The 25,501-nt window shown below is 41.3% G+C and overlaps 1 protein-coding gene across 1 annotated transcript in view; it reads right to left on the reverse strand.

Annotated features, from left to right (window-relative positions):
- The window catches only part of SIMC1 (SUMO interacting motifs containing 1), a 78,727-nt gene that overhangs the window by 22,721 nt on the left and 30,505 nt on the right, over positions 1–25,501 (reverse strand). The window contains exons 2-6 of the mRNA XM_069595288.1: positions 19,541–21,127; positions 15,520–15,752; positions 14,696–14,765; positions 10,179–10,333; positions 1,931–2,083 (exon numbers count right to left, since the gene is read on the reverse strand). Of these exons, the coding sequence (XP_069451389.1) occupies positions 1,931–2,083; positions 10,179–10,333; positions 14,696–14,765; positions 15,520–15,752; positions 19,541–21,127 (2,198 nt within the window). The remainder of the gene's footprint in view (positions 1–1,930; positions 2,084–10,178; positions 10,334–14,695; positions 14,766–15,519; positions 15,753–19,540; positions 21,128–25,501) is intronic.

The following is a 25,501-nucleotide window of genomic DNA, read 5'->3' on the forward strand; positions in this document are numbered from 1 at the left end:
AAGGCTCTTGTAAAGCACACACTAGGTCAGGGAGAACTACTCAAGCATCAGCATGCTTTTATTAGCAATTTCACCTACCTGAATCCCTTTTGCCAGATCATACTATCAACCTCTCAGAACCTGGGGTTGCGCTGCAAAAGCAAGCTGCTTTTAAATTCAAAAATAGAAACATACAATCTTTCAAAAAATATAGTTCTTGTTGCTTATCTATTTATTTAAAAAAAAATTTTGGCCATGCCACAAGGCAAGTGGGATCTTAGTTTCCTGACCAGGGATCAAACCTCTAGAACCTTCCTCAATCTGCCCCTGCATTGGAAGCATGGTGTCCCAACCACTGGACTGCCAAGGAAGTCCATAGGAACATATAATCTTAAGGATCTAGAGAGCTTTAAGGATACCTAACCTAAAACTTCTATATTCTACCGGTGAAGAAACAGCTCAGAATGACTAACAATTATCTGAATTTCTTTGATAGGAGAAAATACAAATTTACTACATAGTTTTCTCCTGTTACTGGTTCCTTTACAACAATCTTTCCCTAAGTTCAGCGTCAGAATTTCAACTGGTGAAACGTGACCCTCTCTCCCATCAGACCTAACTGTGGGAGAGACCCAGGCTGAAGGAAGGAATCTGAGCAGCCCCTCAGGAGGTGAGCCTCACCTGAAGGTAGCCTTTTCTAATGTGCGCTGTTATTTGTGAGGCAAAGAGGGGCTCTGTTTGCAGAAAATCTGCAGCCAGGACACAATAGGTGGACCAGAGTCAGATCAGATTCTGGCTCTGCAATGACAAGCTATTCAATTTTTGACAAATTACTAAACTGCTCTGAGTCAAAATTCTCTCATCTCAAAAACGGGGAAATAACACCACCTATTTCATAAAGTTGTGCTGAGTAACAGATCTGGCATATAGGCACTAGTTAATGGTAAACAGCAGTGCCTACTGTTGTTAAGATCATGATAAATCTTCAAGGACTCTAATTTTATTTTTCTAATATCTACTTATAATTACTATTCTTATATTAGTTTTCTCTTAAGGAACAGTGTCTGCCTCTCTCTTGGTCTATATACTGGGGTTCTGACATAATCTTATTTTCCTACTTTAGGACCTTCCCCATTCTGCCCAAGCAAATGCTTCATCGTTCCAAAACATTCTTCCTTTAGATACACAATTGTCTCCTAGATTAGTTAAAATCCATAGCACTTATTTAAGAATCCGGTCAGTGCAACTAAATTATAGCACTGTGAATCTAGTTGCTATATTTGAACAAATGCTATATTTGAAATATCAAGTTTAACTGGCTTTATAAACATAACTGACATAGAATAGCAGGTTACTTGTACAAGGCCAGCTCCAGACCATAAAATCCTGGCATTTCCCCCAAAATGCCAAGACCACTTTCGATTCTGTTAAAGAAATGCCAGGAATTTCTTTCTGGTGCAGTCTGAGGGAATGGGACCTGATCTGGTCTGAGCCATTGCTGTTACAACTTGTTGGAACCTGCAGGTTGAACTGCTATTCTTCTTCCAGGACTGGAGGAGAGAGACCCAGGCCCTTGAGGATTAGAGGCTGCTAGAATGTCCACTACCCGTGAGTCCCCATCTGTCAGGGGACAGATGAAGTGGTGAGTGGCTTTGATCTGTATTGTCTCTGGGGATCTAGGAAGGGGAGGCACTGTTGTTCACTTTCGCTCCGCTTCAGCTGGTGAATTCACTTAGTGATGTCCTGTTCACCTAGGGGGAAAGATCTGCTTTTGTTTTACCTCTGGAATTAGGAACTTAGCCTTTGGTCAAAATAAGGTAGTTTTTAGTAAGAATCAGCCTATGCTATAAGAGCTGTTAATTTTGGGGAAACTGCTCATAGAGAGTGGTGCTAGTCTCCAACACAGTAAACCCCAGAGCTCCAGCAAAGGTAACTTCTGTCTGCTCCTTACAGCTGATTGGCGTTCTTTGTCAGGTTAGGTTGGGAAGAAGGGTGATTACTGCTGGTCTTCAAGATTCCTTTTCCTGGAGAGGTTTGATTCTGATTTGGGGGCTGGATTAATCTGTCTTCAGTTACTGCTCTGATCAACCACTTGATGACATCCCTGCAATGGAGAAGAAGATAAGAAAGAAAAAGTTTAAACTTCTATCTTACTGGTAGGGTGCTCAGAACTGCAACTTTAATATGGACTCCTAGACACTTAGATTTCCCTAAAGGCAACAGAGAGGAGCCCTTAGGCTATTTTCAATATTTTACAAGTCTAATGGAAACCCTGCATTTAATTGCAGGAAGGTTACAAAAGATAAGGAAAATGTCAACAATTTTCTTTAAGTTAGAATTGTTGAAAGGTATCTCCAAGGTTAAAGTGTACTATCTGTGGCTTCCTGACCAGGAACATGCCTTGCTTGACAAGGCGGAAAGCTGGACTAGACAACCTTGCTGGCTTTCTATTATTGGGCTAATAACCAAAGCTTAGAGTATGTTTGGTGTAGTCATATCTTATACAGGGTGTAGGTGCTCAGTGTTAGGGAGATAAAAGCTTCTCATACAGTCCACATTTAATTTTGTTGCCTTCTAAAATCTCACTAATAGTAAATACTTTTTAAAAAATCCACAAAGAAGGGAAGAAAAGGAAGGCAGATAATAATGGTAAAAATCTGCAAGTTGGAAGGAAAATGAGTATTTCACGAAACAGAATATTATATAGTAGTGGAAATGAATACGCTACAGTGGATAGGTAACAATATGGACAAATTTTAGTACACTATAATATTAAGTGAAATAAAAGTACCAATCAATTACATACAGCATGATACTCTTATAAACAGCTAAAAGGAACTAGAATAAAAATATATACTTCACAGGAACACATACAGATGCAATAAACTACATGAAAAAGAAAGAAAAATGATGAACATTTGGGATGCCAGTTACTTTGGATGCAAAAAGGTGCAAAAGTAGGTGATAGAGGATGGACGTGTGGTTAGATATAGGTAACTGTCAAGGTCCTAGCCTTTGATTTAAGGGGTGGGGTAAGAGATGCTGATTACAACATTCAGAGTAACCAATTAGCTAAGTAAATAAGGCAACTGTCATATTTAGATGATGTTTAATCTAACTCTATGCCTTTGGCAAAGGAATACATTTGAACTGACTTGACAGAATTGAGGAAGCTGAGTCCTAAGCCACTGGTAGAGAAGAGTAATCCTATTTAAAGGCAGTACAAGGTTTCCATGAAGTTAGGATAAAAGAGGGTAAATTAAAAAATAAATATAATGGTTTATAATCTGTTTAAGAAACTTTTAGAGCCCTAGATCTTCTTTTCCAGCCCTGAAGACTACAGGTTAACTCTGTGGAGAGATAAACAGGGTCTCTGGACTAGGATATCAGGCACAGCTGGGAAACAAAGGCATCAAAGCAAAAACAGGGGCGTTAAGTGGACCTGCACATGCTCAGTGCAGAGATCCTCACCATCTTCCCACACCTGTCTTTCAAAAACCTGGCATCCTGGTCTCTATCCTTCATGGAGGGGATCTGAAGTCTTTTCTGGAAAACCCATCCAGACCAAGAGGAAAGATCTAAAGTCATTGACAAGGTATTTTCTAAGAAATGAGAAGCCAGTTCCACCTACAGGAAAACTCAAAAATGACAAGTCCTCACCCGTACTCAGAGCTTCCATCAGCTTTTGAGCACATCAGCTTTTTGCCCTTGAACAAGAATAGAGCACCAAATTTTTCCAGACTTCTATGGACATATTCTAACAGAAGAGATTAAGGGAAAAAACCCCAAACCAACCCGCCTCTCTCCTCAAAAAAGCAACTTGGAGAAAACAGACATTATACAGAAAAGTAACAAAAACAAAAGCTATCATTAGTAACATCAAAGATATGAAAAGACACAGATCTAAGAAAGAAAAAGTCACGAACAGATTCCTATTTATTAATTTTAAAAAGGAACATTTAAAGAAAAAGTAAAAGAGCTCTTGGAAATTAAAAATATAGTAACAGCAATGAAAACTCTATTTTCCAGAAATGAAGGATGTGAAATGGCCCACTGAATGTCCATCATAACAGATGAATATAGACCTAAAACAAGTATACTGGGAAAAAAGATTCTGCAAACATCCAGAGAAAAAAATCAAGGCACATACAAAGAATCAGTAATCAGAGTAGCCTATGGCTTCTTCACAGCAAGAAGCTAGGAGGCAATGGAAAATTTGGAAAATTTCCTTTAATATTCTGTAGAAAAGTTATTTGTAACCTAAATATCTATACTCACATGAATCAATGTATGGAAGATAAAGATATTTTCAGACATACAAAAACTCAAATTTTACTTCCCACATACCTTTCTAAGAAGTTACTGGAGACTGATCCATCAAAACAAGGGAGTAAACCAAGAAAGAAAAGATATGAAACATATCCAACAGTGGGAACAGGTGAAGGGAATTTCACATTTATGGTAGAGACTTGGCAAAGAGGACAGCCAATCCAGGTTAAAGGAGGTCGAAGTACCCCACCACAGATCTTCAAGAAGAAGAACTTCAGAAGTGGGAACAAACATCTTGACAGGATATTTAAATCAAACAGCAGAGAATTTGGGACTGACTTCTGATATGCAAAAGAATAGGAGGAAACTAAAAATGAGGCAATTACTAACTCTAAGGAAAACAAAAAGTTATGAGTGGAGGGAAAAGTAATCATAGTTTGTACTGGGCTCAACTCTGACTAGCACACAGTTATAGTGATCAGAACATCAAATACTGATCTAAACAAAGTTCTGATATAGCTATATTATGGTATGGGGGCTGGGAAGTGTGTGTGTGTGTGTGAGGAGGGAAAGAGGAAAAAGAGCTAACTCCTCATCTTACAGGCGGGGAGTCAACAGATAGTCAATAACAGTCAATTATAGCCAACAGCAGACAGCAAGGAGATCCAACCAGTCCATCCTAAAGGAGATCAATCCTGAGTGTTCATTGGAAGGACTGATGTTGAAGCTGAAACTCCAATACTTTGGCCACCTGATGCAAAGAGCTGACTCACTTGAAAAGACCCTGATGCTGGGAAAGATTGAGGGCAAGAGGAGAAGGGGACAATACAGGATGAGATGGTTGGATGGCATCACCGACTCCCTGGACATGAGTTTGAGTAAACTCCGGGAGTTGGTGACGGACAGGGGGGCCTGACGTGCTGCAGTCCATGGTGTCGCAGAGAGTCGGACACAGCTGAGCGACTGTAGTGAACTGAACTGAACAATAAAACATCAATAATTAGCAACACAGGCAAGTTATTCAGCCCTGAAGAAGTTAAATCCAAGGAATCTCTTAAATGAAAGAGTTGAAAGCAGTTACCCCTGCTGGAAAAGAAAATGGGGGTGAGGTCACCTGGGGACAACTATATTTCTTAAATTGTGTAGAACTAGATTACTCTTTGTATGCACAGTTAGAAAGAAAAGAAAATCCCTTAAGGGGCCACATGGAGACTGACCTACCACCACTCTCTTTTAAAAGCTTATTTTTGAGGTATAACTTATATAAAATAAATTGCACACTTTTTTGTTTAATGAGGTGGTTTTTTTTAAACTTTGAGACAAAAAATGGAAATTTTAATTGCACCAAGCTGAGGATTACAACCCAGGAATAGCCTCTTCTCTGACAACTAAAGGTCAAAGCACAGTTATACCATTTGATGAGTTTAGATAAATATATGCCCATATCCATGTACCACAACCTCAATCTAATAGCCACCTCTTATTGAATCGAAAGGCTTCCCAGATGCTCAGATGGTAAAGCATCTGCCTGCAATGCACGAGACCCAGGTTCGATCCCTGGGTCGAGAAGATTCCCTGGAGAAGGAAATGGCAACCCACTCCAGTACTCTCGCCTGGGAATCCCATGGATGGAGGAGCCTGGTAGGCTATAGTCCATGGGGTCGCAAAGAATCGGACATGACTGAGTGACTTCAATTTAGTTTTAGTTTTTTATTGAATCAAAAACAGTGGTTTTCCCTCCAGCTGGAATTGACGTTTTTCATTAAGAAAGCACAAAATAGTGTATTTTATTTGCATTTAGAGGTCATAAATTCCCATCTTTAAACTCAAGAGTTTAGTGTTGGGTACACTGAGAGGCTTGCGCCCTGAAAGGTGGAAATGAAAGTGAGCAACTTGTTAACGGATTGAGTTGGGTTCAGGTCTCCCATCTCCCAATTCAACGCCTAAGCTCATAAAGCAGAATGGTCAGGAGAGCTGCTGTCACTATTTAAATTGTTGTTTTTCAATTTTACACCCAGTTACGCTATCCTGTGCTCTTGTAGTTTCGTTACTTACTGATTTTCTACCTCTATAATTAACATTTAAACTTCACAAAAAATGCCACATTCACAGAAACGGATGGAAGCAGGCAAACCTAGGGAGAAAAAGCCATTGTCATTGTTACTGCTCAGTTGCCCAATCGTGTCTGACTCTTTGATGCCCCATGGACGGCAATACACCAGGGCTCCCTAGCCCTCATCATCTCCCAAAGTTTGCCCAAGTTCATGTCCATTGAATAGGTGATGCCATCCATCCATCTCATCCTTTGATGCCCTCTTTTCCTTTTGCCCTCAATTTTCCTAGCTGACTGATAATCAAAAACATAATGAAATGTCCTTCTTTTTTAATTAAAGGAATTATAATAGCAAATATCCCATATTGGCCTGTGGAAACTATTCTTAACAAATATGCAAGAACATATGAGAATGTATATGACTGAAAAAATCTCAGTGATGTTTTAAAAAAATGAATGCTGAAGAGAAGTTTCCAAAAGAAGCAAAAGAAGGGGGGTAGTTCCAGGATGAAAATTCTAGTCTGAGATCCCTACCCTAGAAACCACATTTACCCCTACTTTTATAAGGATATGGTAGTTTCCCACTCTGAAGCTTCTAGCAGCTTTAGCTCTGATTTTACAGAAAAAAACATGTGTTTGCTACCTTATTGTATCTTGTTCCATGTAACCTATCATGAAAGATTTCTCAGAAAGTTCAGTTCAGTTCAGTTGCTCAGTCATGTCCAACTCTTTGCAACCCCATGAATCGCAGCATGCCAGACCTCCCTCTCCATCACCAACTCCTGAAGTTCACTCAAACTCATGTCCATGGAGTCGGTGATGCCATCCAGCCATCTCATCCTCTGTTGTCCCCTTCCCCTCCTGCCCCCAATCCCTCCCAGCATCAGGGTCTTTTCCAATGAGTCAACTCTTTTACATGAGGTGGCCAAAGTATTGGAGTTTCAGCTTTAGCATCAGTCCTTCCAAAGAACACCCAGGACTGATCTCCTTTAGAATGGACTGGTTGGATCTCCTTGCAGTCCAAGGGACTCTCAAGAGTCTTCTCCAACACCACAGTTCAAAAGCAGCAATTCTTTGGCGCTCATCTTTCTTCACAGTCCAACTCTCACATCCATACATGACCACTGGAAACCCAAAAAAGATGTCCTTTTCATTATAGGAGACTTGAATGCAAAAGTAGGAAGTCAAGAAACACCTTGGGTAACAGGCAAATTTGGCCTTGGAATATGGAATGAAGCAGGGCAAAGGCTAATAGAGTTTTGCCAAGAGAACACACTGGTCATAGCAAACACCCTCTTCCAACAACACAAGAGGAGACTCTACACATGGACATCATCAGATGGTCAACACCAAAATCAGATTGATTATATTCTTTGCAGCCAAAGATGGATAAGCTCTATACAGTCAGCAAAAACAAGACCGGGAGCTGACTGTGGCTCAGATCATGAACTCTTTATTGCCAAATTCAGACTTAAACAAACTGAAGAAAGCAAGAAAACCACTAGACCGTTCAGGTATGCTGCTGCTGCTGCTGCTGCGAAGTCGCATCAGTTATGTCCAGCTCTGTGCGACCCCATAGGCTCCCCTGTCCCTGGGATTCTCCAGGCAAGAACACTGGAGTGGGTGGCCATTTCCTTCTCCAATGCGTGAAAGTGAAAAGTAAAAGTGAAGTCACTCAGTCGTGTCCAACTCTTAGCAACCCCATGGACTGTAGCCTACCAGGCTTCTCCATCCATGGGATTTCCCAGGTAAGAGTACTGGAGTGGGGTGCCATTGCCTTCTCTGATTCAGGTATGACCTAAATCAAATTCCTTATGATTATACAGTGGAAGTGAGAAATAGATTGAAGGGACTAGATCTGATAGATAGAGTGCCTGATGAACTATGGACGGAGGTTCATGACATTGTACAGGAGATAGGGATCAAGACCATCCCCATGGAAAAGAAATGCAAACAAGCAAAATGGCTGTCTGGGGAGGCCTTACAAATAGCTGTGAAAAGAAGAGAAGCGCAAAGGAGAAAAGGAAAGATATAAGCATCTGAATGCAGAGTTCCAAAGAATAGCAAGGAGAGATAAGAAAGCCTTCCTCAGCAATCAATGCAAAGAAACAGAGGAAAACAACAGAATGGGAAAGACTAGAGATATCTTCAAGATAATTAGAGATACCAAGAGAACATTTCATGCAAAGATGGGCTAGATAAAGGACAGAAATGGTATGGACCTAACAGAAGCAGAAGATATTAAGAAGAGGTGGCAAGAATACACAGGAGAACTGTACAAAAAAAGATCTTCATGACCCCACACTTCACGATGGTGTGATCACTCACCTAGAGCCAGACATCGTGGAATGTGAAGTCAAGTGGGCCTTAGAAAGCATCACTACGAACAAAGCTAATGGAGGTGATGGAATTCCAGTTGAGCTATTTCCAATCCTCAAAGATGATGCTGTGAAAGTGCTGCATTCAATAAAATGTCAGCAAATTTGGAAAACTCAGCAGTGGCCACAGGAATGGAAAAGGTCAGTTTTCATTCCAATCCTAAAAAAAGGCAATGCCAAAGAATGCTCAAACTACCGCACAATTGCACTCATCTCACACGCTAATAAAGTAATGCTCAAAATTCTCCAAGCCAGGCTTCAGCAGTACGTGAACCATGAACTTCCAGATGTTCAAGCTGGTTTTAGAAAAGGCAGAGGAACCAGACATCAAATTGCCTACAGCTGCTGGATCGTGGAAAAGGCAAGAGAGTTCCAGAAAAACATCTATTTCTGCTTTATTGACTATGCCAAAGCCTTTGACTATGTGAATCACAATAAACTGTGGAAAATTCTGAAAGAGATGGGAATACCAGACCACCTAACCTGCCTCTTGAGAAATCTGTATGCAGGCTAGGAAGCAACAGTTAGAACTGGACATGGAACAACAGACTGGTCCCAAATAGGAAAAGGAGTATGTCAAGGCTGGATACTGTCACCCTGCTTATTTAACTTCTATGCAGAGTACATCATGAGAAACGCTGGGCTGGAAGAAGCACAAGCTGGAATCAAGATTGCCGGGAGAAATACCAATAACCCCAGATATGCAGATGACACCACCCTTATGGCAGAAAGTGAAGAGGAGCTAAAAAGCCTCTTGATGAAAGTGAAAGAGGAGAGTGAAAAAGCTGGCTTAAAGCTCAATATTTAGAAAATGAAGATCATGGCATCTGGTCCCATCACTTCATGGGAAATAGATGGGGAAACAGTGGAAACAGCGTCAGCCTTTATTTTTAAAAACATGTGTTTCCTACCTTATTGTATCTTGTTCCATGTAACCTATTATCATAAAAGATTTCTCAGAAAGTAGAGCATCAAATGAGGCTTATCCTGAGCTACTCAGGGGGGTGGGGGTAAATTCAGGCTTATAGCCGCTGTGAGGGTTACACAAGTTCACGTTTTCCCCTGTGTCTCTTGAGGCTGTCTGAACAAAACTGAAATAGATCAGTGCAAGTCTGATGGTCTCAGGAGGAAAAACCATACAAGTTATGACACCTGACACACAGCTGGTACAGAGGTTTTTTTTTCTAGGACTGTCTACATATCTGCCTGCAGTGCAGGAAACCTGGGTTCGATCCCTGGGCCAGGAAGATCCTCTAGAGAAGGGAATGGCAACCCACTCCAGTGTTCTTACCTGGAGAATCCCATGGACAGAGGAGCCTGGTGGGCTAGAGTCCTTGGGGTTGCAAAGAGTCAGACACAACTGAGCGGTAACACGTCCCCTTTCATAGTAATAATAACTATCCCTGTTACATTATCTAGTTACTAGACAGTCTCATCCACCTGCTGTGTTCTCCGGACTTGATGACTCTTGTCATCCCAGGCTTCGGATAGCTGGTTACCTGACATTGTGGGGTTGCTTGTCACAGGACAGCACAGTGCTCGCAATGGCTTGCTGCAGGTGCTGTCGCTGCTTCCTCAGGATCTGCTGGAAATCATCTTCCAGGGTCTGTACTACATAACGCAGAAAGAAGACTCGCCCGGGCAGGTTTTGTCCCTTGGGGAGAAAAAATGAGAAGTAAGTATTTGTTCTCAGTCTCCTGGATGACACTGAGCCCTGGGCTCTCATAAATACTAAATCAAGGGAAGACGCATGAGTCAACAAGTGTGTCTGTATCCAAAAGAGAGGCCTGTGGGAGACAGCAAGCAGCCTAGGTCATTGCAAAAGAGGGCAAACAAGGCAATTCTAGAGCTTGAAAAGTCAGTTTCTCTCTCTCACTGAACCTCAGTGGTGAACCCCAGTCTCAGGAGAGGCCCCAAGCTGTGTATATCTGAACAGAGAGACAGAAAAATGACTGCTAAGCTGCTATACCAAACCGCCATGATCTTTATCCCACTGCCAAACTTCTAGTAACATGAGCTGATATACAGTTTATTGTTTAAGCAACTCTGAGCTGGGCTTTTTGTTACAGGTGAAATGATCCTAATTGCTGAAGCCCAGCTAATGCAGGTAAAGAGCATGGGCTTTGGTGATGCAGAGACATTATTTGTTTGTTTGAAACTCAGCCCCATTCCTTATTTAACTTACTGCTCTGAGTCTCAGTGTCCTCATGGTTTACATGGTGATCACCCTAACCTTACCAAAGCCAGGCAGGCATGCACAATTTGTTGGTTTCCTTTTACTGATAAAGAGAGACTTAATTCTGGCCTTGTTCTTTGTTTTCTAAATGCCTTCTAGTTTTTTGGTCCCTCATTTCCTACATCACTGTCTTTCGCCTTTAGTTGATTCTTTTTGGTGATCAAATGCTTACATTCTTTTCTTATTTCCTTTTCTGTGCATTCTATAGCTGGTGTCCTTGTGGTTACCATGGGGATTACATTTAACATTCTGAAATTATAATACTTTGAATTTATACTAGGTTCACTTTAATAACACACAAAAGCTCAGCTCTTTATGGCTCTGTTCCCACCTGTTTTAATTGAAGTCACAAAACTACATTGTGTGGCCAAAAATAAACTCATAATTCTTTAAAAACTTTTTGGTTTATTTATTTAGTTTTGGCTGCTCTGGGTCTTCACTGTTGTGCTCAGGCTTTCTCCAGTTGCTGCAAGTGGGGGCTACTCTCCAGTTTCGATCTGTGGGCTTCTTGTTGGGTGACAACTCCTCTTGTTGCAGAGCACGGTCTCCAGGGCGCATGCGCTTCAGTCGTTACGGCTTGCAGGCTCTAGAGACACAAGGGCTTAGCTGCCCCATGGCATGTGGAATCTTCCCAGTCCAGGGATGGAACCCATGTCCCCTTCATTGGCCGACAGATTCTTAACCACTGGACCACTAGGGAGGTCCAATAATTGTTTTCAGTTCTTTTCAGTCTTTCAAATTATGTAGAAAACACAATGTGGAGTTACAAAGTTAAATAACACTAGCTTTTAGATTAATAATTTTAAAAGGTATTAGTCACTTAATACATTATAGAAAACCAATGTGGAGTTACAAATCACTGTCATAATAGTTTTTATAATTGCCCATGTATTTATCTTTACTAACATCTATTTCTTCATATGTCTTCAAGTTACTGTTTAGTGTTTCATTTTACCCTGCAGGACTTCCTTCAGTGTTTCCTGCCGAGTAGGACCAGTGGGAATGAATTCCTTCCAGCTTTTGTTTATCTGGGAGTTTCTTTACCTCTCCCTCATTTTTGAGGGACAGTTTTGTTGAATACAGGAATCTTGGTTGAGTTTTATTCTTTAGCACTCCAAACGTAGGACCCCACTACCTTCTGACCTCACTTCTGATGAGAAATCTTGCTGAGGATCTTGTATCGACATGTCACTTCTCTCCTGCTGCTCCTTCTCATTTCTTGAAGGCAAGTTTTGCCAGATATGGTATTCTCGGTTGACTGCTTTTTTCTTTTAGAACTTTGAATACATTATCCCATTACCTTCTGACCTACATGGCTTCATTGAGAGTTTGCTGAGAGACTTATACAAACTCACCTGTGTGTGATAATTCACTTCTTCCTTGCTGCTTTTAAGTCTGACTTTGGACAGTTCGAGCATAACGCTTCTTGGTGTGAGTCTCCTTGGCTTACCCTCACTGGTGCTAACCTCCTTGACTCTGCGTGTCTATTTCTCTCCTCAGAGTCGGGAGGCTCTTTGGTCACCGGGCTCTTTGGCCCTCTCTTGCTCTCTGGAACTCCCATAATGTACATGTGGTCCGTTTAATGATGCCCCATAGTCCCGCAGGTGCTCACCAATTTTGTTCACTGTTTTCTTTTTGCTCCTCTGTCTCAAGGATTTCAAAGACCTTTCTTCATGTTCACTGATATGTTTTCCTCCTGCCTGATCAAGACTGTTGTTGAACTCCTCTAGTGAAATTTTCAATTCAGTTATTATACTTTTCAGCTCCAGAATATGTCTGATTATTATCTATAGTTTAAAAATTTAATATTCTCATTTTGTCCATGCATCATTTTCCTGCTTCATTTTGTTTGTGTTCTGTTTTAGCTCCTTGAGCATCTTTAAGATGGTTTTAAAAAATTCTTTCTCAGGAAGTTGAGAGATTTGTATTTCTTTAGGGTCACTTTCTGGAACTTTATTTCATTCTTTTGATTGGGCCGCACTTCCCTGTTTCTTTGTGTGCCTTGTACTCTTCTTTTGAGATTTAAACATTCAAAAAAAACAACCAACTTTCCCAGTCTTTATGCATTGAGTTCATGCAGGGCAAGGCCCTTAACAATCAGTCTGGCTAAAGGTTCTCAGCGCTCTCAGAACTTTTCTGGAGATGTGTTTTCTCTGAGCTTGGTGTATGCTTTTATCTGTCTTAACTCCCCAAGCAGCTTGCCCTTGTTCCTTCTCAAGAGCCACAGTCTCTTGCTCCCCTAGTACCTGTTTATGGAACTGCATACTCTCTGAAGCTCTAAAACGCTGCAGTGCTCACCTTTCTTTTCAGCCAGAAAACTAAGCCAGGGTCTTCAACAGTGTTCTGAGTCAGGTGAAACAAAAACTATGCCCATAACAAGCCAGAACCTGGACTTGACGTTCTCTCCTTTGTTTCCACCCCAAGGGAGAAGCCAGGGTATGGGAGAGTTCCTCCTGGTAGCATTGCGCTAGGCTGGGTACAGGAAGGGGCATGGACACACAGAAATACCAAAAACATTCCTACTCCTTTTAATGGAGTCCCTTCTTGGTTATGCTTTGGTCTGGGTACTGCAACTTCTCAACTGGTTGCTAGAGTTTTCACAAAGGTATTCTGGCCCATATATTGTTGTTAAGTTGGTGTCTCCATTGGGGAACAAGGGCCTGGAGCGTCCTCATCTACCATCTTGGTGGTATTTCCCAGATCAGCCTTTCTTAAAGCCCTGTGGTTTTTTGCTCCAATCTGGAGTGACTTTAGGTCTACTATTTGTGGTAGTCTCAGGACTTCTCTTTCTTATTCTTCTGGATTAGATCCAGTGTCCTTTGGATCCTGTGCCTCTTCCTCTTTTGATTTCTCCCCTATTCTCTGTAGGCATATCTTCAAGTAACCTATGAAATGGGGTGTATGAATATTTTTTCAAGCTTGTACATGTCTGGAAATATCTTTATTCCACCCTCACACTTGATCAATATCTTGGCTGACTAGAGAATTCTAAATTGACAATAATTTGTTCCATCCATGTTCTTTTGGGTAAGTAGACACAAAGCTGGCAATTAAGCTCAAGGATCCCTAAAGGTCAGAATGTAGACTTTTTTCTGGAGCACCAACTCTACACTGAAAGGAAGTGAAAGTGAAAGTAAAGTCGCGTCCAACTCTTTGGGATCCCAGCCTACCAGGCTCTGGCAGGACAGCAGCCTACCAGGCTCCTTCACCCATGGGATTCTCGAGGCAAGAGTACTGGATTGGGTTTCCATTTCCTTCTCCAGGGGATCTTCCCGACCCAGGGATCGAACCCAGGTCTCCTACACTGCAGGCAGACGTTTTACCCTCTAAGCCACCAGGGAAGCCCATATAAGAAGTCCAAAAATTCTCTGTTCTAAAGGGCAGATTTCCTTCCTCTTTGGCAAGCCTGTGTTCTAGCCTGTAGCTTTTGCTGCCTAGCTTCATCAGTCATCACTTTTACATTTCCTTTAGCTTTTCCAGTCTTCATTCAAATCTGTTCTCTTTCCCCTTATTTTCAGTGCCGTAGGTTCATAACTTCTTCTATTCATTTACTGTTATTTTAAGTGAAATCTTAAGAAGAGAAGGAATAAATGAGTATATTCAATCTTGAATTGGAAGACAGCACATACCATTTCAATAGAAATATTTTGGCCTGGATCGGGGGAGTAAAAGCTAAAAGGAAGGAATAATGGCAAAGACTGTACTACCAGGTTTACTGTCACTTTTGTTTCTAGTTAAAACTTCCTCCGCAAAAGATTTCTGCATGCAAACTGTTGTTACCTCTTCCTCCATGACATAAGCGAGCAGCTTCCAGTCCCACTCCACCGTCTTGGCATTAGCTGGATGTAGCCTGAAAGTCAAGTGATAGCAGTTAGAATTCTGGAGATTTTAGTGGAAGGAAGGATGGGATCTGGAAGACAACAGAAGCAAGAAGCCTCTTCTTATCCTCAGTGCTCTTGCCCACCCTTGTCTCTGAGGGAAGTAGAACTTCATTTTTTTTTCTGGCTACCTAGTATCTACTTCTCTTTTGGGAGGCATTAGCACTCCAATTTTGCCTTGAAGAAATCAACTCTTTATTACTCTTAGCCCAGTGGCTTTCACCCACTAGGACCCTGGGATGAAGCCTATGAAGCATGTTGAGCTAATCACGATATTCTGTCCCACCGTTCACATGATTGGCTCAAAGACAGACTCATGTCTTGTATCATGCCAGTTAAAACCTGTAAGACTCAATTTCAGAACTCTCATGTGATTATAAAGGAAATGGATGCTCTCTTGTATTAAGAGTGTCTGAGAAAGCCACCATATGAAGCCTAGAAACAGAAGCAAAGGAAAGCTGAAAAATGGATACTGGAAACCATTTTGGAGCTGAATTAAGTCACATCTTACTCCTAGGTTTCTAGGTTTTTAGTAACATGTGTCATTAAATTCTCTTTTATCATTTGTTAAAGCCAGTTTGGATTGAGTTTCTGTCACTTGTAATCCAAATAATATTAATATACTGTCACCCGCTCTAATGTTTAGTTGAATAAATCTTAGGCAAGAGAAAATTGTGCCCTGATTCCAGGTTCCCTAAAAGATTTGCCAACAGCCAAGGTTCATACTGTTGAATTTTCATGAGAAGCATGTAGGCCTCCTTTAGAACATCCACAGTCTCAGAGCCACTGAGCAGGATTTTCTGGATGATGTGAGCCACAATTTCTCGGGGTGGGTAATGCTGGGGTGACACAAAGTCCATCAAAAACTGCACAGTCCCCAAGGGGAAATTTTCTTCAATGGTGTTTGTCACCATCCTTAATCTTCGATGAGGGATAGGTTCTAATTTTTGACTCTTGTTCTGTAGAGATAAAAAGAAAATAAATTAGGATAGGTTTCTATAGACAAAAACACAAGAGGTTCTAGAAAAAGTTGAAGACAGCATTTGAAATATTCATAATTAGAAAAACTGAGATTGGAAAGCCTTATCTAAAAAACTTCTAATGATATAGGAAATGCTTATATTAAGTTAAATAAGAATTCAAAGTTCTACATGTAAACATGACTTCAACTGTTAAAATACAGCATAGAAAGGAAAGTACAAGAATCAAGAGCTAGCCTAAGTTGATTCTGAAGTGAGGGTGGTAAGATATTTAGGGGTAGTTATGATACTATATCAGATATTAAAACAAAAAGATGAAGAAAGATGCTTTAAATATGTTTCATTGTTAGAAGAATTTCATTTTGTTGATTTTTTTTTTCAGTTCAGTTCAGTTCAGTCGCTCAGTCATGTCCGACTCTTTGCGACCCCATGAATCGCAGCACGCCAGGCCTCCCTGTCCATCACCATCCCCCGGAGTTCACTCAAACTCACGTCCATCGAGTCGGTGATACCATCCAGTCATCTCATCCTCTGTTGTCCCCTTTTCCTCCTGCCCCCAATCCCTCCCAGCATCAGGGTCTTTTCCAATGAGTCAACTCTTCGCATGAGGTGGCCAAAGTACTGGAGTTTCAGCTTTAGCATCATTCCTTCCGAAGAACACCCAGGGCTGATCTCCTTTAGAATCGACTGGTTAGATCTCCTTGGAGTCCAAGGGACTCTCAAGAGACTTCTCCAACACCACAGTTCAAAAGCATCAATTCTTTGGCACTCAGCTTTCTTCACAGTCCAACGCTCACATCTATACATGACCACTGGAAAAACCATAGCCTTGACTCGAGGGACCTTTGTTGGCAAAGTAATGTCTCTGCTTTTCAATATGCTATCTAGGTTGGTCATAACTTTCCTTCCAAGGAGTAAGTGTCTTTAATTTCATGGCTGCAATCACCATCTGCAGTGATTTTGGAGCCCCCCCAAAATAAAGTCTGACACTGTTTCCACTGTTTCCCCATCTATTTGCCATGAAGTGATGGGACCAGATGCCATTTTTCTTTTTTCAGTCAACAGTAAATATTAAGCTCCTTCACCCCCTACCCCTACCCTCAAACAGCATGTATATAAAGACTGAGAATGTGTAAAAAAACTATCCATTATCTAGGTGGTGAAATGATGGATACTTTTTCCTCTGTATGTACCTTTGTATTTTTTACTTTTTCTGTAATAGGCAAATAATCAGAAGGAAAACAAATGCTAAAAAGTCTGTTATGGGAACAGTATAATAAAAATAACTATAATAACACTTTTTTTAACATCTAACTTATTCTCGCTTAATTCTCACAACTCTAAGAAATACATGTTATTATTATTCCTATTTCATACATAAGGAAACAGATTTAGAGAGAAAGCACTTGTCAGGCAACAGAAGTTGGTTTCATATGGTGCTATTACTTCAGAGCTACCCTCTACATTCATACTCTCTATAAACAACAAACCCAACAATAATAAATATATTTTGTTTAAACTCCCAATTATTAAAAAATTTAAAGTGCCTGCAAAAAGGCCAAAAGGAAGGAAATATATCCAACTATTAATATTAATAAATGCTGACTGATAGCATCATGTGGGTAATTATTTTTCAATATTATATACTTTAAAATGTTTTATACTAAGCAAGCAAGCATTATTTCAAAATCTGAGAACAAGCATTAATTTTGAAACACCAACTAGACAAAGTTTTGACAGTTTCTGTGTAGCAGTAAAATAGTGACGGCTAGAAGTGCCCTTCTAGGGAGAGGGCAGTTAGCATTTTGGAGGAGAGAACTTCAGCTAGTCTCCTTACGTCTCAAGCCACCTGAGTGTAACCCCGCTGACCTCACTGATGAGAGACCAACGCTGTGAATAGCATGGAACAAGAGTTGAGAGCGAGAGCAGAAGAGAAACCTCGCTCGGCGACTATTTTACGTGTGATGCGCGTTATGATCTTGAAACTGTATTTTATTCATTACTTGCCTACAAATGGGGACCTCTACAAAGTTTAGATAAAGTTTATAAATTGTTCTAATGCCCTTATCCTTAAGGGGAACTACTATTCATGGAACATTTCTATAAACCCTGAAAGGTTGCTTCATGCGTCTATGTGTTTACCTTTAAGCCAAACAATGGCATAATACAGGCGTTATGACCCATTCTAGTGCTAAAGAGAAAGAGACTCAGCAGAGCTACGGTCCGTAAGCAAGGAATTAAGAGGCAGCATAGAGCCTGGCCAGGAAGCCACTGGGCGAGTGCACTGCATAGCTTAGCAAGCCGCAGTGCAGGAGCTTCTCCAGCTGCAGCACACGGGCTCCTCTCTCGCTGTGCTAGGTGGGCTCCAGGGCACGTGGACTCAGTAGCTGCAGCACATGGGCTCAGCTGCCCCATGGCATGTGGGATGTTAGTTCCCCAAGCAGGGACTGAACCAATGGCCCCCGCACTGGAGGGGGACACTGGAGGGTTTGCTAATATAGGGGATTATATTCAACATCTTGTGAAAACCTATAATGGAGTGGCTCAGTGGGTAAAGCGTCTGCCTACAATGCGGGAGACCCGGGTTCGATCCCTGGGTTGGGAAGATCCCCTGGAGAAGGAAATGGCAACCCACTCCAGTACTCTTGCCTGGAAAATCCCATGGACTGAGAAGCCTGGTAGGCTACAGTTCATGGGGTCGTAAAGAGTCGGACACGACTGAGCGACTTTCCCTTCCCTTCCGAAAAGATAATGGAACCATTCTGTTATACACTTGAAACTAACATGATATTGTAAACCAACTATATTTCAATAAAAATATTATTAGAGCGATCCTAGTAGATGTGATTTTTTTTTTTTTTTGCAGTTCCTAATGACTGGCTTAAGACTCAACATTCAAAAAACTAAGATCATGGCATCTGGTCCTATCACTTCAAGGCAGACAGATGGGGAAACAATGGTAACAGTGACAGACTTTATTTTCTGGGGCTCCAAAATCACTGCAGATGGTGACTGCAGCCATGAAAGTAAGACACCTGCTCTTTGGAAGAAAAGCTATGACCAGCCTAGACAACATATTACAAAGCAGAGACACTACTTTGCCCACAAAAGTCCATCTAGTCAAGGCTATGGTTTTTCCAGTTGTCGTGGATGGATGTGAGAGTTAGCTCACAAAGAAAGCTGAGCACTAAAGAACTGATGCTTTTGAACTGTGGTGTTGGAGAAGATTCTTGAAAGTCCCTTGGACAGCAAGGAGATCCAACCAGTCCATTCTAAAGGAAATCAGTCCTGAATATTCATTGGAAGGACTGATGTTGAAGCTGAAACTCCAATACTTTGGCCACCTGATGCAAAGAGTCGACTCACTGGAAAAGACCTGATGCTGGGAAAGATTGAAGGCAAAAGGCGAAGGGGGCACCAGAGGATGAGATGGTTAGATAGCATCACCTACCCGATGGACATGAATCTGAACAAACTTTGGGAGATAGTGGAGGACAGAGGAGCCTGGCGCGCTGCAGCCAATAGGGTCACAAAGAGTCAGACATGACTTAGCGACTGAACTACAACAATGTGATGTCTCCAGTGCCGGTTTCTAAGTGTGAGGCTGAATTTGAACCCGGACCCATTCTATATTGGACGGCTCCACAAACGGGAGAAAGATAATGTGAAACTCAACTGGCCCTGTTCTCTATGTGTGGATCCCCTTGAGCATATACAAGGCCCATACAGAGGACACTTGATCCCCAAGGGAAGGCATGTTAGCTCACCTCTCTTGTGTCTTTATCTGGTATTAGTGTCTGGAAGAAGAGGTGATGCACTGGAGGTCGTAAGAAGTACTTCAGTCTATGTAGGCACGGTCTGTTGTACAACCCGCCTTGCGGTATCTGTGTCTGTATCAGGGCACACCCAGGGTTGACAGGCTCTGACAGTGATCTCTCTTTTCTGGCTGGATTTTCTGTGACAGAGAGCCAAGGAACTTTCTCTAAGGAAGTCTCAAACTCTGGGGACTGTGGGCTGGGAAAGGAGCTTGGAGAGGCTGGAGCTGAGATATCCATAGGGGTGTCGTGGTTCTGTACGTCATTCTGCAGAGAGGCAGGCCTGATTTTTGGCAAATGAGCCAACTGTCCAACTGCGGGTGGCACGTCTTCCAACGAGCATGACATGGCCCCAAGTGAATGCAGGGCCTCTCCTGATAAGCGTGAGACTTCTCTAGGTGAATGCGGCACACTTGCTGGTGACGGTGGCACGTCTGCTGATGGAGGTGGCGCGTCTGCTGATGGAGGTGTGTTGACGGGTGGCTGTGACGCCTCTGCTGATGGAGGTGTGTTGACGGGTGGCTGTGGCGCACCTGCTGGTGGCTGTGGCATGCTGACCAGAGGCGGCGGCATGTCTCTCGGTGACTGTGGTGTGCTGACTGGGGACAGCGGCATGTCTTCTGGTGACTGTGGTATGTCTCCCAGGGACTGCGGCACGCCTGGTAGATGGACCACGTCTTCCAGATATGATATATTCTGAGGTGGACCTGGTACATCTTGAGGTAGGCCCAGTGAGTGTTGAGGTGGGCAGAGTGAGTCTTGAGGTGGGCTTGGTGAGCGCTGAGGAAGCCATGATGAACCATGAGGTGGACTTGCCATACCCTGCTGGGGGCCTGGCACATTCTGAGGGCAGGGCATATCTTGAGGCGGACATGGCTCTTCTTGAGGCAGGTGAGGCAAAGTTTGTAGCTGGTACTGCATGGTTTGTGATGGGCATGACAAGGCTCGCGGTGGGCATGAGGAGGCTCGAGGTGGACATGGTGAGGCTTGCAGTGGACATGGCAAGGCCCGCAGCGGGCATGGCAAGGCTTGTGGTGGGTATGGCACATCTTGCTGTGGGCATGGCAAGGGTATCCTTTGATTGCTACTGCTACTATTATTGCTGGTCTGGGGGAGGGAGTGAATATTTGAAGAGGGCTGTAGGCTTGCCAAGAAGCTGAGGTCACCTTTGAATATGGTTGAGCTACAGTTCGGCTCTACTGGGTAAACAGAGTCCCCACTGATAGACATGGGTGGCTGGGGACCTTCGAATGCTGTTTCTTCCAAAAGGTCCAAGTCCACAGGATCACTGTTGATGATTCTCCGTGCTGCAGGCCTAGAGCTTCTGTCCACCCACCCTTCCATTATCTCTTTGCTGGAGAGGCTGGCACATGCTTGAAGACTGGCTGGCTCTTTCTGGGAAGGAGCAACAGGCTCTAGAGTCAAGTCAAGCGTGGCAACAGGTCTACTCTCTTCCTCAGATCCTGTCAGGTCAATCACACAGAGTCCACTGCGATCCTTTGCCCTTGGTCTGGTTTCTCTAGTTAAGTCGATGATGTCCTGTTGAAGGATTGTGAGAAGATAAAAGGTTAAGTTGGGAGGGGAGGGGGTGTCTTAGCTTTATCTAAGAGGACTTAAAGCTTAGCTTTTAAGGCTAAACCTATTTTACCTTTTCATTTCACTGGCAATTTACGTATCTTGTATAACATAAGTATTAGTTTATTTCCTTTGGTCAAAATTTCACTATTGTCAAAGCTGCCAACTTCCATACCTTCTTAAATTATCCAAAGCCCATAAGCACATAACAGAGGGCACAGAGGGAAATGTTTTATGATCCACGGTAGACAGGGGAGTAGTAGGGAAGATTTCAACCTTAAGTCAAAGTGAAAAGCAGCCTTTGTTTGGAAAAGCAAATACACAGGATAACCTACAACAGAAGTGAAAGAAGGGAAGCTAGTACAAGAGAATCTACTTTGTGCTAAGAACACGGTGAGTGCTTCCATACATCTTTAATTTTCACAGTTACCCTATCAGGAAGCCATTTTATCATCAGGAAGGCACCATCATCTCCATTATACAGGTTGGGAAACTAGAGTTGAGAGAGTTATGAATTATTTAGCTATGAAGCAGAGAAAGACACTCAAACCCAGGCCTGTTTCTTTCTTTTCCTGTTAGGCCCTAAGACTGTACCACCTCATTCAATGTATAATCAGCTTATAGTCAGATATGGAGGATAATACAATAAGGGTTATAAACCTAACCATTGTAAGTTTAAGCCTACATTAATTACAAAAATATCTTCTATCTTCACTACCATTCCTTGGCAAAATGATTAAGCAGTTCACAAAGTCTAATGATGCCAGCTGAGGTACTTAAACAGCCTCTGTGTCAGGAGCCAGGAATGATATTGCTCTCTCTTCCAGGTGTCTCTTCACTTGGTTGGGTACCACTGCCACTGGAATATTAGGTAGCAACTTTAGCTGAGCTAGCGTCCTTCACAATTTAGTGTCTTCCTGATTTCTGTTCCTCATTTGAGCAAATCACATAGAAATACTTCAGATCCTTAAATATGCCATGCTGTCTCAGTATTTCTATCTTTATGTTTGCTTATGGTTCTTTCTTTTGCCTGAAATGACTATTATCTGTTTGACTGTTTCAAAGTTACTTGTCTTTCAAGACTCAGCACAGATATCACTGTGTCTGAAAATTCTTCCAGATCACTTCTGGTCTCAAATTATTTGTTTCCTTCCTTATTTCCCCACTGCATCTGTACAAACCTTTTCCTTTTTTAAAATTTATTTTTAATTGGGGGAAAATTGCTTTGCAATGTTGTGTTGGTTTCTACCATACAGCAATGCAAATCAGCCATAATTAAACATATATCACTCTCTTGAAGAAACACTTTAAAAATATATATTTATTTATTTGGTTGCACCATGTCATGTTTGCAGCATGTAGGATCTAGTTCCCTGATCAGGGATTAAAGCTGGGCCTCCTGTATTGGAGGAGTTTTATCCACTAAACCACCAGGGAAGTCCCCAAAACTTTTCTTTTGATCCCAAAGAATTTGATGCTTTTAAATGATATTGATAATGGAAACATTTTTTCATTTTCCAATTATTCATTGCTAGTATAAAGCAGTACTATTGATTTATGTATGTGTATTATCCCTGTGTCCTTTGACCTAGTTAAATTCGTTTACTAGTTCAAGTAACTTTTTTTTTTGTAGATTCCTTGAGGTTTTGCATATTAAAAAATCATGTCTGTAAATAAAAGAGTTTTATTTCTTCCTTTTCAATCTGCATGCCTTTTATTTCCTTTCGTCACCATTGCAGTGGCTAAGGCATTCAGTACAATTCTCAATAAAAGTGCTAAGAGCAGACATATAATCATTAAGCACCATGTTAGCTGTGTTGTTTTCATAGATGCCCCATATCATGTTGAGAAACTTTCCTTATTTTGTTTTCTGAGAGTTTTAATTGGGAATGATCATTAGTCAAATGATTCTTCTGTACCTGTTATTTTATGGTTTTCTCTTGTACTATTAATATCAAAAATTATATTCATTGATTTTCTAATGTTAAATTAGTCCTGGGGAAAATTCCACTTGGTTATAATGTATTACTCTTTTTCAATAGTTTGGTTTAACATATCAATATTTAGTTAAGAATCTTTACATATTCTTGAGGGATATTCAGTTCAGTTCAGTTTAGTTGCTCAGTCGTGTCCAACTCTTTGTGACCCCATGGACTGCAGCATTCCAGGCCTCCCTGTTCATCACTAACTCCCAGAGTTTATTCAAACTCATGTCCACTGAGTCAGTGATGCCATCCAACCATCTCATCCTCTGTCGAACCCTTCCCCTTAGTTTGTAGTTTTCTATTCTTGTAATTTCTTTTACTGGTTTTGCCATCAAAATAAAACTGGCCTCTTACAGTGACTTGGGAGCTATTCTCATCCCCTCTATTCAGGCTGTTGTTGGGTTGGTGCCACATCTTTCTTCAGTGTTTATAGAAGCTATCTGGGCCTAAAATTTGCTTTGTAGTTAAAATTTGGAAGACATAAGGCTATTAACATTTTCTACATCCCGTGTTAATTTTGTGACTTGTGAAACTGGTCTTTTTCATCTAAATTGTCAAATTTATTAGCATAAAGTCATTCAAAATAGTGTTAACTATCTTTTAAATTCTAAACTCCATATAGATTTATCCCCAATTTTCTTTTTTATGCTCAATATTGGTAACTTATATCCTTTGCATTTTCCCCCCTCATCAGCCTAGCTAGAAGTTTATCAATTTTACTGATATTTACAAAGGACCAGGTTTTTTCATCTATTTCCTTTATTTCTATTGTTACCATTATCATTTCCTTCATTCTATTTACTGTGGGTTTGAATTTGCCTTCTTTTTTTTCTAACTTCTTTTTTAAAAAATGTATTCATCTTATATCTACCTTTGATTGTGCTGGATCTTCACTGCTGTGCCTAGGGGCTACTCTTCATGCAGGGCATCGGTCCTCATTGTGGTGACTTCTCTTGTTGTGGAGCACAGACTCTAGGTGTGTGGGCTCAGCAGTGGTGGGGCATGGGCTTCATTGCCCCACAGCGCGTGGAATCTTCCTGGATGAGATGGAATCTGTGTCCCCTGCGTTGGCAGACAGATTCTCATCCACTGTACCACCAGGGAAGTTCTTCTACCTTCTTAATGTGGAAGCTTAGATAACTTGATTTTTGAAATCTTTCTTTTCTAACATTAGCATTTAAAGCTAGAAAATTTCCTGTTAAGTACTGCTGTAGCTTCATCCCACAATTTTTAATACAAAGTCATTTTATAATCATGCAGTTCAAGCTTACCATCACCGTGGTCGGAAAACAAAACCCTGTAAGATCTCAATCTTTTGAACTACACTGAGGCTTGTTTTATGCCCTACATAAAACATGGCCTACTTGCTGAATGTTCCTTGTATATTTTGGGGAAAAAATGCTCATTCTGCAATTGTTGGCTATAAATGTCAATTAGGTCATGGCTGTTGACAACTTTTGGATCTTTGACTTTCTTCACCTTTGAAGCAATGCAGCTATGCTATTAATTACTGAGTGTATTAAAGTGTCCAACTAAGATTGTGGCTTTGACCATTTTTCCCTTGTGTTTGGTTAGTTTTTGCTTCATGTATTTTCAAATTCTGTTTATTAAGTGTAATAATATACTTAAAATTATTCTACCTTCTTAATGTATTAACCCATTTATCATTATTAAAACAACATTTATCCTCTCAAGTCTCCAGCAATCTTCCTTGTACTGATGTCTATTTTTTCTGGTAAATAATAGAGACACCTTCTTAAGCATATTGTTTGCCTAGTGTATTTCTATCTTTCTATTCTCCACATATTTGTGTCTTTGTATTTAAAGTGCACCACATATAAATAGCTAATAGCTGTTATTGCTTTTTTTGTCCAATCTGACCACCTCTGCCTTTTGATTAGTTTTTGGTTCATTTACACTTAACTGTTGATATATCTGCATCCATATATTTATTTCTTATTTGTCCTATCTGTTAACTCTCCCTCTGTTCCTCCTTTCCCACTCTCCTTTGAGTTAATCATATATATATTTTGGAATTCCATTTTAATTCCTCTGTTGGGGTTCTAGCTATATTTTTTTAATTATATTTTTAATGGTTACTCAAGGGCTTCTCTAGTGGCCCAGATGGTAAAGAATCTGCCTGCAGTGCAGGAGACCTGGGTTTGATCCCTGGGTCAGGAAATCCCCTGGAGAAGGGAACGGCAACTCAATCCAGTGTTCATTCTTGCCTGGAGAATTCCATGGACAGAGAAGCATGGTGGGCTTCAGTCTAACTCCTCTCTTCAGCTCTTATTTGGGCTTTCCAGGTGCCGCTAGAAGTAAAGAACCCACCTGCCAATGCTGGAGATGTACA

This window comes from Ovis canadensis, chromosome 7 (assembly GCF_042477335.2).
Source record: "Ovis canadensis isolate MfBH-ARS-UI-01 breed Bighorn chromosome 7, ARS-UI_OviCan_v2, whole genome shotgun sequence".
Classification (NCBI taxonomy): Eukaryota; Metazoa; Chordata; class Mammalia; order Artiodactyla; family Bovidae; genus Ovis; species Ovis canadensis.